This window comes from Sebastes umbrosus, chromosome 14 (genome assembly GCF_015220745.1).
Source record: "Sebastes umbrosus isolate fSebUmb1 chromosome 14, fSebUmb1.pri, whole genome shotgun sequence".
NCBI lineage: Eukaryota > Metazoa > Chordata > Actinopteri > Perciformes > Sebastidae > Sebastes > Sebastes umbrosus.
The window spans coordinates 25,603,944-25,620,571 of record NC_051282.1 but is presented as its reverse complement, the minus strand read 5'-3'; the positions used below and the strand labels follow the sequence as shown (position 1 = coordinate 25,620,571).

At 41.0% G+C, this 16,628-nt stretch overlaps 3 protein-coding genes and 1 non-coding gene across 4 annotated transcripts; 2 read left to right on the top strand and 2 right to left on the bottom strand.

Moving 5' to 3' along the window:
• Nucleotides 1-1,699: 1,699 nt before the first annotated feature.
• LOC119501029 (proton channel OTOP2-like) lies at nucleotides 1,700-5,803 on the bottom strand. The gene is made up of 7 exons (XM_037791104.1): nucleotides 5,617-5,803; nucleotides 3,995-4,392; nucleotides 3,779-3,915; nucleotides 3,631-3,689; nucleotides 3,426-3,550; nucleotides 2,058-2,848; nucleotides 1,700-1,972 (listed from the first exon to the last, which is right to left on the bottom strand). The coding sequence occupies exons 1-7, from the start codon at nucleotides 5,721-5,723 to the stop codon at nucleotides 1,802-1,804; spliced, it is 1,788 nt and encodes a 595-aa protein (XP_037647032.1). The 5' UTR covers nucleotides 5,724-5,803; the 3' UTR covers nucleotides 1,700-1,801.
• A 1,748-nt stretch (nucleotides 5,804-7,551) lies between these two features.
• amn (amnion associated transmembrane protein) lies at nucleotides 7,552-9,321 on the top strand. The gene has a single exon (XM_037791095.1). The coding sequence runs from the start codon at nucleotides 7,767-7,769 to the stop codon at nucleotides 9,195-9,197; it is 1,431 nt and encodes a 476-aa protein (XP_037647023.1). The 5' UTR covers nucleotides 7,552-7,766; the 3' UTR covers nucleotides 9,198-9,321.
• LOC119501019 (tripartite motif-containing protein 16-like) lies at nucleotides 9,180-13,053 on the bottom strand. Its single transcript, XM_037791094.1, is given in 7 exon segments — nucleotides 9,180-10,047; nucleotides 10,528-10,602; nucleotides 11,525-11,696; nucleotides 11,900-12,133; nucleotides 12,216-12,311; nucleotides 12,427-12,696; nucleotides 12,698-13,053. Coding segments are annotated over 7 exon segments (1,518 nt in total). The 5' UTR covers nucleotides 12,833-13,053; the 3' UTR covers nucleotides 9,180-9,511.
• Nucleotides 13,054-15,459: 2,406 nt separating this feature from the next.
• Nucleotides 15,460-15,546, top strand: trnay-gua. The gene is given in 2 exon segments: nucleotides 15,460-15,496; nucleotides 15,511-15,546. It is a non-coding gene; the product is annotated as a tRNA-Tyr (tRNA).
• Nucleotides 15,547-16,628: the final 1,082 nt, after the last annotated feature.

The following is a 16,628-nucleotide window of genomic DNA, read 5'->3' as shown; positions in this document are numbered from 1 at the left end:
TTCTGTGTTGGTCACGTTACTGAACACTAGTTTAATGGGGATTCTCATTAATTAATGCTGTTAAACCCTTTCAAGCTTCACAAAGAGTCACCATTTACTAGGGCTGCAACTAACGATTATTTGCATTGTCGATTAATCTGTTGATTATTTTCTTGATTAATTTATTAGTTGTTTGTTCTATAAAATGGTGAAAAATGTCACTCAGTGTTTCCCAAAGCCCAAGATGACGTCCTCAAATGTCTTGTTTTGTCCACAACTCAAAGATATTCAGTTTACGGTCATAGAGGAGTAAAGAAACCAGAACATATTCACATTTAAGAAGCTGGAATCAGAGAATTTTGACCTTTTTTCTTAAAAAATTACTGAAACTGATTATCAAAATAGTTGGTGATTAATTTAATAGTTAACTATTCCATTAATTGATGAATCGTTGCAGCTCTACCATTTACTCTTCATGCACCATGTGGATCCTCACCAAAACTATAAGTCAACAAGAAACTTATCATCAATATAAAGTGCATTATAGTTTATAGAAAGGTCTGTATGGAGCTTGGCCACAACATGCTGTGTAAAGTGAATCTTTACATTTTGATCACTAGATGGCACTACGTCTCTCTCCAGCAAGCAATCAGTTAAATGTTTGACTTTTATGGAGAATATTTACAGAGCCACAATTAAAAAAGCCAGCTGACAATTTTCCTTCTCTCTACACCAATATATAACATATATTTCCATCCAATTGCAGCTTTGCTTATGTCCAGTTTTTTATTTATTTTTTTTGTATTGGTTGACCAGAAATATGGGATGTCAAAAGGGATTGCAAGATGATTAACAGCATAAAGATACAATCAAAATATCTTTGAGAAAATACATTTTCTTTTCTACAACTTTTGTTATTTTCTTGTGAAGCACTGGGTACCCCTTGGGGCCTCTAAAAACACTTCAATTTAACAATTTAAGGAATAATCACCGGGGTTATTATAGTGAACTAAAATGAATTTAAGCAGTGAAAAATGTTTTTAGCAAACTGAAACTAAATATAAACTACATCCTTTAAGATTTAGTCTGATTAAAAAGCTAATAGAAATAAAATCTATATTAAAGCTAAAAAACTAAAATGTAGCTACCGAAAAAAAGAGAATATCCGTCAACTCGTGACATTAAACCAGTGAAATTGAACAGACTTGACCTTCTGGGATACAGCGCTGTGCCGCAATTGCTTTACATCAGACACTAAAGTAGCATGAAGATTAAAGATTAAACATTATGGCCATTCCTACACAGTTCTCCAACCATATATTTTGTATGTATGTAGACATACTTTTGAGACATTATAGCTGGCCCTAACAAAAACAAACCATCATAAAACTAGATTTTCTGTAGCACAACACATTCTGAAATCTAACTAAAACTAAACTCGAAAAGTCAAAACTAAAATAAAAAGTAATTGAAAATCCAAAATTATACCTTTGATAACCACAATTAATATAGACCATAATTAAACCTGTGACAAGGGGTCACAAGCAGTTATTGTTTATTTTTAATTACCGATTGATCAAATTTCATGGTCATAAATTACCACACGTGTAAATGCAATTGCCTGTAACATGCAGCACATCATTAAACATGACCCTCATGGGTAAATATAAATTCATATATGGTAATTTAAAGGTTAGCCAACTGATGACAATACATGACATTTTTTTAAATGTTAAAATTTATTAATATAACAAGTTCAATTTAAACATTTAATAAATAAAATAAATCATAAAATTGCTCTCCATGCTAAAAATGAGTCCGTCTAAGTGATTAAGTACACCTCGAAGAGACTGGCGACAGAGTGCATACGGTAGAAGATTCCAAAAGGAAGTCCGATATTGACGATGGCCGCCCACATCGTGAATCTGTAGAATCTGATCTCGACGGGGTGATCGAACTGGGGGCGAGCACCGAAGGCCGGCATGATCCACAGCTGTCAAGACGGAGAGAGGGAATAAGCCTTTCAACAGGAAAACACTTTGATTTGTTGCAATGATAGTTAATAAGGAGAAACTTACGATGACGTTAGCGAGCAGCAGAAAGGCACAGACTTCCTTCAGCACTCTTCTCTTCCAACTTGGAGTCAGGAAGTAGGTGGACTTGTGGCTCTCCAGAACGACGGTCATCTCTGGATGTTCCTGGAAGGCGTGAGCGTTCGTGTGCAGAGCATCTTCCTGCATCACATGGAAGGGCTCCCGGTGGAGGCCCTCGATGATGAAGTAGTTCTGCAGGCCGAGCTGGAGCACCGTCAGCACGGCCCAGGACAGGTTGAGGGCGTTCAGGTACCCTCTGGCTCCCGTCGCCACCACGGCTATGATGGTAAAGTAGCTGATGATGAACTGTCCCATCGAGGCTCCGACCAGCAGCCCCACATCCAGGCTGCGAGTTGGGTTTTTCTCCGACACGTGCTCCCTGTGGTCCAGCCGGTAGATGATGCAGCCGATGACAGTGAAGACGGACATCATGCTCACGATCACTATATTCATGATGAAATGAATCAGCAGCGCCATGTTTCTCTTCTTCTCGTCCTCTGTCATAATCTCCACCTCGTACACTATGAACGTTACGAGTCCGGCCAGCACCAGGAGGATTCCCGTGACAGGTCCAAAACACACGTCCTTTAGACGGAACTTAACGCTGTGGTGGCTGTGATCCTCCACGAGCCGGCCGACGTTTTTCCACATGACGTAGGCCATCGCCGAGGCAAAGAGGCTGTACTCTATGTTGAAGGGGTACAGGTAGTAGAAGGCCTCTTTGAAGGTGTCGCACATCGAGTGATTGCATACACACTTATTGTCATCATAGCTGGCTGAAATGGAAAGTTTTGAGTTATTTTTCTCTTATTAAAAAGGTGCAGCATGTAAGATCTGGCGGCGTCTAACGGGAACGGTGACACGAGAACGGCTTGAACGGCCAGTTGAGTGGAGCTTTCCCTAGTGTCTTCGCAAGACCTGGTGGACATGTACCGCTGGATTTAACATTATAGACATGACCACTGACTATTTCTATAACAATTTAGCCACAGATTCACAGACTGACCACACACGGTCCTGACTTATACATGTCTTGTTTTAACCCAAACCACGATCTTTTCCCAAAGTATTTTTGTTGCCTTAACCTAACAAAGTTGTTGCCTGTGAAGACGTAAATTTATTTGGAAAAGGCTGGAGCAGAAATTGACACGTGCGTCACATGTTGCTGGACATTCGTAGGAAAACAAATAGGAAATGAGAAAAAACTTTGATATTATACGAACCGTTGTATGAGGATACATTGAAAGAAAACATACTTATTATATTCCATTTCTACCAATAGATCATCCTAAATGTTACACACCGTTCCTTCAAGGAAGCAGATTAAAATAGAAAACAACCACGCCTAAATACCTCTGTACATCTTGTGCGAGACGTTGACATTTAGATCGGGAATCTCCGTCTGGTGAAGCGACTCCTCGGTCACGGCTGCCATCCACACCACCAGGTTCGTTGAAAGCGTGAGAGTGAGCCCGCACCTGCATGAAAAGAGTGACAACATGAGTGTCCTGCGAGATTAAAAAGGTAGATTCTCTAGTGAGAACAGGAAATAATTTACCGTGTAAAGTTTGTGTGTAGTTGCACACAGTCCTTTGCATGAATCCACAGGAAGTATGTCTAAAAAAAAAAAACAGGTTTTGTTAAGTTTTTCCCAAGACTGCATGTTCTTGCAACGCATAATCGTAATGTTTTTAAAATGCAACAACCTGGACAGACAGAAACACGGCTTGCACAACAGGGAAGGCGACTTTAACAGCAGAATCACAGTGAAGGTAGCCCACATAGGTGGCAATCTTGAAGATGTCCATGAGGAGACTGAGAAGCCCGAACAGCAGAAGTCCACCTGAAATATAAACATTAAAGTGATTATTAAAGCCTTGAAATGTCTCTCATCTGAAACAGAAACCCAGACAGTCACTGACCTCGGAGCCACACAGGCCCCGCATGGCTGTCTTTGAACAACACAGCTTGATCCCGTCGAGAGGTGACGACCGTGTAAAACAGCATCCACAGCATGGTGAGGAGGAGGAGGACGATGAGGAAGATTTGCCTGTGCACAGCAGTGATGGCCACGCTGTTGAAGGCGCTGCCGCTGACCAGAGCGCAGCCCAGGATCAGGATGTTGATGCAGATGATGCCAGACAGGAGCCACCCGCCGCCGTGGTGGGCCCTCTCCATCACCGCATCCACATGGTGAGCGCTCTCCCTGGCAGCATCCACACTGGGAGTAATGGAAGGACTGGGCAGATGTTGGATGTTGTCCATGTGTGCTGCCGTCTCGATGTTGGACGGATGGGCCTCCACCACATTTGGCGTTTTCCTACAAAGGAGCCAAGTCAAAATCGAGGTCAGGCAAACAGCAATTATCCAACACTGTTTAGGTTATCAACTGATAAAAACAAGATTTTGTTTTATGAGCACACATATTGTAGGCCTATAAGGGCCTTAAAAAGCTCAGTAGCGTACCATAAATAAACACGGCTGCCCTCTCTCAGTCAATTAATGGACTGATCTTTCTTTTTGGTTTTAGTCGACCAAGACTTCTTTAGTCAATTAGTACGTTTTTATGGTTTTTTTCACTGCTGAATGACTTTTTTCTAAGAAACTTATGAGCACATCTCAGGGAAACAAGATTTAAAGTGGTGCTTTTGTGTGATTCTTTGTGGAGAAACTTAGTTTTACAGATCTGTCGATTAAAAGGAACAGCCTTACGTTTTAGTTTAAATATCCCCGACACATTTTAAGATATACAGTAAGTATGATGAGTGTTTTAACCAACAAAAAAGTAAATTACTTCTTTAAACATGTCTTAAAATTGCAGCCACTCCTTCTCCCTCACTGAAAAATCCAGACATCTGTGAATATGCAAATATTTTCCATTTATAAAGTTTAACTACTGGACACAAGATGTTCAACTGTCTGCAAGTTTCCATTTCACAAACATGAACGTCCTTACCAAAATTAAGTTTAGTCAAGTGTGCTATTAGTATACTTCTTTTAAACTTAAAATAAGAGAGCATACTTTCAGTTTCCTTTTTATGTACCTATCAGAGATATACTTGTATAACAAATGTTTACATAAGTATACTTGGCTCATACTGACAAGTATACAGAAAAGACTAAGTATACTTGGCTTGTAGGCCGACTTATACTTAATCTTTTGATTGAGATATAAATTACTTAAGAAAAGTATAATTAAATATTCTTGCCTTGTAGGCCTACAGAAAGGTATACTTGTGCTTACTTTTTAAAAGAGTAGCCTATTAAAGTATGGGGAAGACCATTAGAAACACATTTCAATATAATGCAGTCCAGTAGGCCTACAACACTACTGACAAAAAGTTAACTTAAAATAAATAAACTGCCTAAATGCAGAATTTGTGGCAGATATGTTGGATTGGATTGCATTAATGTGCCTAAACAAGTGGCCAGGGGACTGTATCTTGAAGTAGGTGAGTTAACATTGAAGTAATAATAGTATTACTCTGCCCAGATGATTAAAACATAATGACTCCTGCGTGAAAACACATCACCACACGTTTACCTGGAGACAAGTTTGTTGCAGGTCCGGAACACCTGCTGAGCTACAGTCTTCATGGTGTCCCCCCGACCAGATGGAGACTCAACGACGTTAAAATGCTCAGAAGACATGAATGCATGCAAACACACACACACAGAGAGCTGCAGGTGAAGCTCGCACAGGAAGCTGGCGCAGCGCACGAGGTGCAGTAAATGAGGTCACACACGCACACAGGTGTAATTAGTTTCAGCTGATTAGCTCCTCACGCGCCCTCAGAGATATCCGATCCAAGTCAATTAACCGATCACACTTTTGGCCAACGCATTTTATTGTTATTCCGTGCCAACAATATGTTTGGCATGACTGTGTGGCAAACAGGTGAGAGGCTCTGCCTCAGGGCACATCCAGGTTCAATGAGGGTGTGTGTGTGTGTGCTCTAATTTTTTTTAATGCATATTATCCTGGTACCTGTAGCTATACCAGACAGAAGGATTACTGAGTGAAAACCTGCTGACTCAGGACATTTGGAAACCCAGTGACCTTAATTATACAACAAGGCAGTATGCTTCCTAAGTACATATGAAGCTAAAATGTATCATCAAACACCCTAATAAAGATAAAGATATAAGATAAAGTGGCTCTCAATAAGTGCATATGACAATAATGATGTGTGAGAATCTTGAATGAGGTCCTAAACATCATTTAAAGTTGTTAAATGTCATTTAATTCAGTTTTCTGTAACTTAAACCTGCAGTAGGCAAAATATGTTTTGTCATCATTGGGGAAAAAATTTCATAATAATCTTTCAGCATATTGTAATTCAAGTGTTCTGAGAGAAAACTAGACTTCTGCACCTCCTCATGGCTCTGTTTTCAGGCTTTAAAAAATCTAGTTTTAATTTCCTCAACTGATCTCAACATGGCTGCTGGGTCACAAACTATTTCATTTTACAACTAAACAGAAGAGGTTTCTGAAAACATTTTGAGGAGAGAAATAGGCATTACAGGTAACAGAATATTGATTTATATTTGATCAGCGCTGCCTAGTTTGACAGTTTTATCGGAGTTTGCAAGTGATTGACAGCATGATTTTTTCCCGATTACCTGTCTCATGCACTACTGTCAGGATATAGTGACTGTTTTATAAAAATAACTTTTTTTTTTTTAAATCATATTTGCTCCAATTCTACGCACTGCTGCTTTAAACACCAACATAATTAATAAACTTATATGATAAAGGCCCTTAATGAAATTTAAAGTTGTTATATGTCATGTTTAATACAGTTTTATATCTGTAACTTAATTGGATTTCATATTAATTTTAATAAGCCAAGAGCGATATTATTACATTTGCTTCCTTCAACCCTAAGAGACCCACATAGACCCGTTTTTGTCTTTTTTAGTTGTTTAGTAGTTTTTATTGCAAAGACATCAGCTGACAGGAAGTAAACATTGACCCAAGTTGTTGCCTAGCAACGCAATTTCGTTGAAATTCCGTTGAAATGAGCTAAAACGGAGCGTTTCAGACAGAGGGTAAATACAGGCATATTCAGCAGACAGTACGAGGAAAATAAAGGGTTCTTTGAACATTACAGCATGTAAACATGTTCTAGTAGAAACACAAAATATTAACCTGAAAATGAGCATGATATGGAACCTTTAAATAATAGTTTTAACCTTTAGTTTAATAGTAGTCCTGATGTTCATAGAGAAAACCTCAGCAAAGTTTCCAGGCGGACTCCAAAGTAAATGAGGGGCAGAAGGACCTGAGAGGACTGTCCAGAAGTTGTCCTGTTAGAAAATGTTGTCTCTGCAAAAGGAGAATACCTTATCATTTACTTACTTTCAGTATAAACTGCAGTTGGAGAAATAGGAAGAAGAAGAAACAGAAGAAAAGACAGGAGAGAGGGAGAAAAGCCCACATCTGGATAACCACTGGACTCTAGAAATTGAAGAAGAATTTGTTCATAAGATATTCTGATGATACACAATCTAAAAAAAAACATAAGGCAGCTCTGTTGTTGCAGAAAATGTAAATCGTTTACAAGTCAGCTGCTCGAGCAGGTTGATGTGGTTCAGAGCTCATCAACTTTACTGGTAAGCACTCATGTGTCAGTCACAAGGTTGGAGACAAAGGTCACCTGATGTTCTCTCAGTCCGTCACAAATATCCAAGATGCTGAAGACACCAGACGCGCTCCTTCTCTTCTTCTGTCTTATCGGGGCGGCGGATGCCCTCCTCAAACAGTGGATTCCTGACACCAACTATGAGAATAAGACCAACTGGGACACAGGAGCTGTCCCGTGTGGCAACGACATAGTTCAGTTTCTATCCGGGAGAAAAGTGTCTGTGTTTGTGGAGGACGCGCATGCTGTGCAGGAGATGGTCTTGCCAAACGATGGAGAGTTCATCCTGAATAAAAGAGCTGGATTTTATGTCGTGAGCGGACGAGATCCAGGCTGTGGAGTGGGTGTCACAACCCAGTTCAAAGATACAGATTCCCTTAAGTGGTTTAACCCAGCTCTGTGGCAGGCAGCTGCAACTCAGGACGACCTGCAGCGTGGGAACTTCTTATTCTCAGTCCACGAGGAGAGCGTCCCCTGCCACTATGATGATGTGGTTTTCAAAGAACTCTCCTCTTTCAGGGTGGACACCACCGCCGATGAGTCTAGCGTTCCTGTCAAATCTGTCTCAGTGCTGGGGAAGAAGTTTGAAAGCAGATCTGAGTTCTCCCAGTATCTCAGCTCACGCTCGGGCCAGCTGCAGTTTCATGGATCCACTGCTGTCACCGCTGGAAGCCCAGAGTGTGGGGATCCTAGTGGCTGTGACTGTGGGAACTCTATGAACAATCTGCGGATCTGTATCTATGTAGATTGTCCCTCTCTGAGCTGTAAGAAGCCTCTCCTCCCTGCAGGACACTGCTGCCATGTCTGCGGCGCCATCGTCACCATTCATTACGCCGCTGGTTTCAACCTGCAAACTTACAGGCAACGGATCCATCACCTGTTTCTCATCCAGCCGCAATACAAATCCCTCCAGCTCGGCATGTCTAAAGTCTTCAGGTCACAGCGGTTATTGGGGATCATCCCTTTTGGCGCCTCGCCTGAGATCCAGGTGGTTATCGTGGATGGAGAGAAGGGAACACAGTCAGACGGTCTGGCCCGGGACATATTACAGGACGTCCGTTCTCACGGCTCCGACATGGGAATCACTGGGGCTGAATTTCAAGCCTCCTCTGGGGACAGCACTGATCCGCCAGGAGGCAACACTGGGATGGTGGTCGGAGCTGTGTTTGGAGTTTTGAGTATGATTACACTCATTACCATCGCAGTTGTCCTGATTCGTAAGGGGGTTGTTCAGATGCCGTCGGCGCTGCCTTCGCTGCCGTCTCTGAGAAGCTTTAAGAGGAGCAGCGACGTCGTCGGCGACCTCGGCGGGCCTCTCGACCATGGCTATGATAATCCCATTTTTGACAAACCCAACATGCTGCCTGATATTCCCGGTGCGTACGCGACTGGCCCTAATCACTCAATCTCCATGACTCAGACAGGTGTGCACTTTGTGAATCCATGTTATGACGAGAATGAAACTGATTTCAATGCCTGAAGTTGTGAACTTTAAGGATGTTAACGAGTACTTTTGTGTTAACTTGATAATTTTACATAAACAATAAATCCTCTAATAGCTTCATAATCATTCAGCAAATGCGCTTGTAAGACAAATAAAAGAATTGTTGGCAGACAGTTGTGTACTTTGTTTCCTCATTCATATCACATTCAAGAGCAATAAAGGTGCAATATGTTCCCAACACACCTACTGTACTGCTGCACAGGTTTATAACTTGTTATGTAACCTCAACAAACACCTATAATAACACACTCATCTTTCTTTTGCAGTCAAGGCAGATAATCATTGTGGTGTCACTTTGAATCAATCAGAGAAACTACATTGTCTTTCTTTGACAGCCAGGCTGTAAGGTATAAAGGCTCCATGAAATCAGCCGTGTACGTGTGGAGCGGCCTCATAGAACCGGTTACATCATAAAAACACAAAGAGCCTCGATGAAAGTCCACATACAAGCCAACTCTTGTGACACCCGTGGCGTCCAAGAGCGTCTCCACGCCAGCGTGCCAGGAGAAGAAGCCTCGGCTGTTCCTCCCCGCGCACCAGGAGAAGTCGTTCCCGGTGATGCAGCTGGTGCTTTGCTCCCCCTTACGATCGATGCTCTTGTACGTGACGCCCATGTGTGCCCCCTCCCCACTCAGCTCTGCCTCGATGTAGTGCCTCCCCAGGTAGAGGCTGTCGGAAGTCATCGCCTGGCGCCAGTATTCGAAGCGACCAGGGTGTTCTGGGTAGCTGTGCTGCCAGGGGCTGGTGTTGGTCAGCTTCCTGTTGTCCTCCGTTACACGCAGGAAGCGATGGGTGGTGTCTGGGTCAAAGGTCAGACTCCTTGTGTCTACATTACAGGGGAAATATCATTTGTGAATAATTCATAATACAAATGAAACAGTACGATTCAACGAACAGAAAACTGAACTGATAATACATTGAAGTATGGAAGCCCTAAACGGACATGATTCAACATTTTTTTTAATACCGTTATCTTGGAGATCGTAAGTTAATTATCTTGTTAACTCGAGATAACGAGTTTTGTCATCTCAAGATCACAAGATAATTAACTTGCTCTCATGAGAAAACAAAAAGTTGTTTTATTTTATTACTTATAATGCTTGGGTCAAATCAGCCGACTGTAAATGCATTCAAATGGACCAGATCGAGCTGACATCATGTAGCTCAATCTGGTTTTATATCGAGTTAACTAAGCTTGTTTTTTACGAGATAACAAAATACTTAACTCGTGATCTTGAGATAACAGCATTAAAACAAAATATTTGAATCATGTCTGTTTAGTGCTTACGTAGAAAAGTGTGTTTACATTTCAAAAAGTCCTCTCGCGTCTCAGGATCAGGCAGGGATGAAGGTTGAGATTCTGGCATCTGGGATTTAGTACCTGGTTAATAAGAGAGACTATTTGGTATTTTGGTAAAACATGAGGATTAGTACACTTCTTTCTACAGTACTGAATGTACTGATAAATAGAGAAGTTTAAAAAAATGAAGCTGAGCAAAGAAAGATTGAAAAACAAGACTAAAAGTCTACAGTCGAGGTAGACTGATTAATCGGCGCCGATATGACGTTTTACAAACTATCGTTATCGGTGGAACTCGGCACGCAGGGACGTACATCACTGTTTTTTTCATACACAAAGTCAAGGCTATCTCTCGAATATATAGCGTAACACTATCAGATCTTTGCCCACGATACAAGACAGGCAGACAGGGAGGAAAAGAAATCATTCACTGTAATTCACTTTAATTTACCAATTTGGCGTTCTCTTTTCTACATAATCCAGCCACGTAACCATTCATTCATTAGATGAAATCGCATACTTTAGGATCCTCCTTACCCTGGGAATATGCACGAACATTATCGGTTTGTAAGAGTAGCATTTCAACAGCAACAGAATTAATACTGGCCAGTCATACTGTAAGCCACAGAACAGCGCATTGTAATTAAATAGAACATATTTCAACGCTGTAATCCACCAAATCACACTTCAGGATATTCTCTTACGAAAGATTGAATTCGGAGAGACAAAAAACAGAGTTATCAAAAACGGCATATGCAAAAGTGGCTGCTGCAGAAGTAAAGAAGATATCGTCCGATTTATCGGCTTTTTCCTGCTCCAAACTATCGTTATTATATCGGCCTTTAAAAATACGCTGTCGGTCGACCTCTAGTCTACAGCCATGATAGCGGCTTTGTGAGTCAGTTGCGCTGGCACGGCTGAAAAAAAGCATATCTGAGGCCGTTTTCTTCATGAGGAGCGAGATCATGTATGATAAAAAGTATAAAATATGATAAACACTAACCACTTTTACAGACACATTTCAGTTTGTCCTTGTAGGAGGAGACGATCAGGTCACACAGCTCCTGTGTAGCATCAGTCACCACTTGGACATAAGAGGTCAGATGGTCCATGCGGTTGACGTACGGACTAGGCAGACACACATCAGCCACTCCTTTCTTCCACTCGGAGTATTCCTGGAACAAGCAAAACAAAAATAACATGCATTTTCTTTTCTCTGATCCAGAACTTTTCTCCGCTCTCTGTAGTCTCTGTGTACACTGTCAACACCCCGGCGTCCTCTTCTGTCTCAGAGAACATCCTGTGCTAATCCCAGATCATATGAGAGACATCAGAGACTTTATTTATTATTATCTCAAATATTTCAGATATTTTGTACCTGCAGGAAGTCGACGTCGGACTTGCCCTTGGACAGTTTGTTCATCTGAGCTGCGGTTTTCATCAGCTCTGTTCTCCTCTGCTCCAGATGTGTCTGGATGCTCTCTGCCTGTCTGAGGGCCTGACTCTGCTCTGCCTCCAGCAACTCCACCACCCCTTTTCTGGCTTCCTGTATGGCGGTCTGCAGCCTGGCAAACTGCTGCTCAACTGTAACACAAACCTCCTGCACTGAAGACTGAAGGGCAGAAGAGAAAAAAACTTATTTAAACCAGACCATTGTGCATTAAATCAATGTAACATAAGCCTATGTAACATACCTTAATTACGTCATTGTTGCTCTGTAGCTTTCCAATTGCTTTTTCAGTTGCTGAGGCTCTCTGACTGATCTCTTCTTGTTTCTTCTGAAGCTCAGTCTACAGCACAAACAATCATCACTAACACAACTGCAACAGATGCTGCAAATTACGGACATATCCTACATTAATATGTTGCCCTTTTGACATCATAAAAAGGAAATAGTTTAAAGACCTCAATCTGCGTCCGTGCCTCCCCCACAGATGCAGTCGCGTGCCCTTCGTGCTCCTGCCTCTCACAGTCCAGACACACACAGCAGCCATCCATCAGACAGAAGCGCTCGAGGGGGAGCTGATGAACCTCACAGGTCCGACAGTCGATGTCGTGGAGGGGATCCACCAGACGGTGGTTTTGAAATTTGGCGTTCTCCACATGGGGTCTGAGGTGAGCCTCGCAGTAAGAAACCAGACAGGTCAGGCAGGATTTCAGAGCTTTGCTTGGGGCCGTCCATGCAGGAGTCACATAATACGTCTTCTGGGAGCAGCGTGTCGGACGTCTCGGTGGTCGGCTCCTCCTTTACGTCTGTGTCTTGTTGGCTCTCCTCCAAGTTCTCCTCATCATTACTGCTGAGAGTTGCCATGTTTGAGTGTTCCTCTCGTCAACTTAAAGCTGATTTGGTTGAGCTAGGCTGACTCCACACTTTCGGCTGTGTTTTCCTGTCTTTTCTGAGATCTAAAGACCCTCAGAGAGCATACGGAAGGAATTGAAAACCACGCCTAATTCGTACTCAGCCAGCTGTTCTCATTTTTCACCCCTCCCTTGTTTAACTCTTGTCTTTTCCCCAAACTCAGTAAGCCTAAAACACAGCAGATTACACAGAAGAGGGAAGGAAATGAAAGTGTGTTATGACTAAGCCGGGAAGGAAATGAACGTCCTCTCTGTCATTCTGACCCAGTTAATAACCTGGCTTGTTTACTAATTTTACATTCTCTGGCAAAGTGGTGTTTAAAGGTTTATTTCAACAATAATGGTGATAAGAAAACCGCTGTGTCTGTCACCAATAAGGCAAATGGATTAATACAAACATCAGTAAAGTCTATGTATAGCATATGGATACTTGAGTGCTGCTGTGTGGGAGAGTCTGACAGTGTTTCCTTCTGATAACAGTTATGTAAGAGGCACGGAGCTTCCAGACAACGCCACTTAATTACAGTATAACTTCCTGGCTTCGTGCAAGGGCGCTTGTCTTTGGTATGTAAGCAGCTATGAGGATTAGCACTATGGCTGAAGATGCCACAACAAATATTTTCCACTCGCTCTCACACATACGTCAGTCTTGGCAGAAGCAAACAGTCTTTGCAAACAGGTAATGACTGAGACCGGATGCTCACTGACCTATAAAACTATAACTACATTCAAACAGTGTATTTGAGTTACACTATGCATTAATAGGAACTCAGTTAATTCATTTACATGTATACTATACTTTATGAACGCAATCTGATGTGAAGGCGTATAAATGACACAACACTAAAACGACATTCTGTGTGTCATGAGGACACATTTTAGCATTTTCCCGTATTATTTGTACGCCGCTTTTCACATGTCATTTGTATGCCACGCAACAAAACTACGGTAACATCCGCAGCTTGGTTTAGGTAACAAAACCATTTAGTTAGGTTTAGGAAAGACGTCATGGTTGGGCTTGAAATAAGTACGTAAATTGAGTAAAATACGTGTGGAAACAATGTAACATAACACGGGAAAACAAGTCACAAACGTTACTAAAACACGTGACAAACATCAGCTATAAATGTAGCTATACACCACTGATCTCCAACAAAAAATCACATTCTTTTGTTCCATTTAATTGTTCATATACATTTTTATCTCCCTACATTATGATCTAAATGTTGTTTCAGAGCCTTCTGTACACTCCTTCACATGTACTGTAGGTAATTCTGGTGGAAACTAATAAATCCCTTTTATTTTTAAAAAGTTTTTACAAATTTTCAAACCAAATTAAATGTTTTAAAGCATCACTAAAAAATGTTTAATATGTGTGTAATCATTTGACCACGTAGAATCACTACACCCCCCAAAATATGATTGAAGACAAGACCTTAAAGGGGAACACCACCCAAATTAAGCATTCCAATATGTTATCTCCTAGTAAAGTTCAATCAATATGTGTGAACATGAGCTCCTCTCTCTCAAAGCCAGAAACCAGAGTAGTAAGTCTCAAACTTGTGATGTCATAGGGTATAAAGTCTGATTGTGTGGACCCACCGAATGTTTTTTTTTTTTATACCCAAATGATCTTTATTCTATTGAAGTGTTCTCAGTTGTGAAACAGAAAGTGTACCCATATACTCAGATCATTCCTCTGGGTGTTCTCAGTGTCATCTAGAACAGTATTATCTGCAGATATACAGTATAGTAAGTAGAGTGCAGTAAGGAGAGCAAAATGTATGGATGCATCAGTTTAGTAATTTACAGCATTAAAAACAATAATATTTTTTATTTAAAATCCACCTAAATGTTAAAAAGTTGAGTCAACATATGCTCTTGTGCAGAAGTACATTATTTAAAAAAAAAAACTACTCGAGATACAAACAGTTGGAAGACTGTCATATTATCAAGACTATAAATCTGTAAGGACTGAAGATGCAAAATCTAGAACTGCAACATGTTTAGGGCTGGGACGATTCACCTATCTTCTGATTCGATACTATCACGATACTTAGGTGCCGATTCGATATGTATTGCGATTTTTAAGTATTGCAATTCGATATTACTGTTTATTGCCATTTTTGTTAACTTTTTAAACACTGCACCGTGGGAAAAAGTTGAATCATACACTTCTAGGGACTTTTACTTATCTATTAAATATCTAAATTAATACAGTAACATTTTTTTATTTTCAGCATGTATGTAATCAGAGATGTCTTGAAGTCAAATATATCAGTCATTGTCAGACATAATTAATTAATTATTTTTTTTAATTTTAATAAAGACATTTCCCCTCACAAATTTGTGTTTTTTTCCCTTTAATTTATAAAGGTCTTATAATGTTTTATACTTCTGGTGAATATAATCCAGTCAATCTTATTTCTATATATGTATTTTGTATATGCAGCTTTAGCCGTGATGTCTAGCTCTGCTTTTCCTGCAATGTGTGAAACCCAAAGTGTTTTCATACTTTATTGTATGTGTAGTTTTGGCTCGCTGGAGTTTGTTTTGCTTGATGGGTACAGAACAGATAGCCCTTCGATAGCTCAGTTGGTAGAGCGGAGGACTGTAGTGGAAATACCAGGCATCCTTAGGTCGCTGGTTCAAATCCGGCTCGAAGGAGTGACTTTTTCTCTCTCTCAAAACCCAACCGGTCACAGCAGATTGCCTTCCACCCAGAGCCCTTGGCTCTGATTCTGCTCTACCCACTTAATGGGGAGTTTTTCCTGACCACAGTGCATTCCAATGCAATGCTCTTGGTGGGATCTCTTGTTGGGTCTCTAAACTATAGAGAACGGTCTAGACCTGCTCTATATAAAAAGCATCTCGAGATAACTTCTGTTATGATTTGTCGCTATATAAAAATAAATTGAATTGAAATTGAAAATTGAATATGATGTCACGTTACTCTTGCAACAACAATAAAAGCGGTAACTTCCTTCTACTCCGCAAAGACTCAAATTAAGCAGATATATTGATTCTGGCATTAAAAAAATCGATTTAAAAAAGAAAATTGCAATACATAGGTGAATCGATTTTTTTTCCCACCCCTAAACATGTTATATCGTGTATTAATAAAACGATCTAAAGATACTGTGTTTTCACATTCTACAGTAAATCAGAACAGTAATCTCATTGAACAATTGGCCTGCATTGCCAGTGAGCCACACTTGGACCGACACGGCTTGCTGTATGTAAACACGTAGAGATGAAATATGAGCAAGGAAACAGTTGAGCGGCTCTGGGTGAAAAATGTTGCTCAGCATGTCACAATTGAAACCGTTAATAATACAATGAAGTTAATGTCGTGACAGAAGACACTTTTAAGCAAATGCACAGGCACGAGCAATGCAGGCACATGAGGTGGTAGGATTTACCCCATAGGGGCAAACACGTTCAGGGGACACAGACCCCACAATCAGTTCTCTGTTGACTACGCCACACGGCATACAGGGAACGCGGCACTGCACTCTGATAATTGTCTTTCAGTTTGTTAAACCATGCGGTGCAGGGGACTCCAACTGACCGACATACAGAGATATTTAACGAGACACTGTAAAAGAATCCTGTAAAGAATTCGCCTCACACTCGTCTCTTCTTGCTTGACATATTCATCCTGACAGCGTCCTTTGTGCTTTGAGGTACCGGGAGAGGTAAATCATTACGTCCTCCCTGTCCACACGTGACGATCACTCCACAATGCT

Bases quoted from the DNA above. Each gene is read 5' to 3' on its own strand.
- amn (XM_037791095.1), top strand. From the start codon at position 7,767: ATGCTGAAGACACCAGACGCGCTCCTTCTCTTCTTCTGTCTTATCGGG.
- LOC119501029 (XM_037791104.1), bottom strand. From the start codon at position 5,723: ATGTCTTCTGAGCATTTTAACGTCGTTGAGTCTCCATCTGGTCGGGGG. The intron at 3,916-3,994 runs GTCAGTGACTGT...TTTATATTTCAG, and splicing joins GGGGCCTGTGTGGCTCCGAG to GTGGACTTCTGCTGTTCGGG. The intron at 3,690-3,778 runs GTTGTTGCATTT...TTTTTTTTTTAG, and splicing joins CCGTGTTTCTGTCTGTCCAG to ACATACTTCCTGTGGATTCA.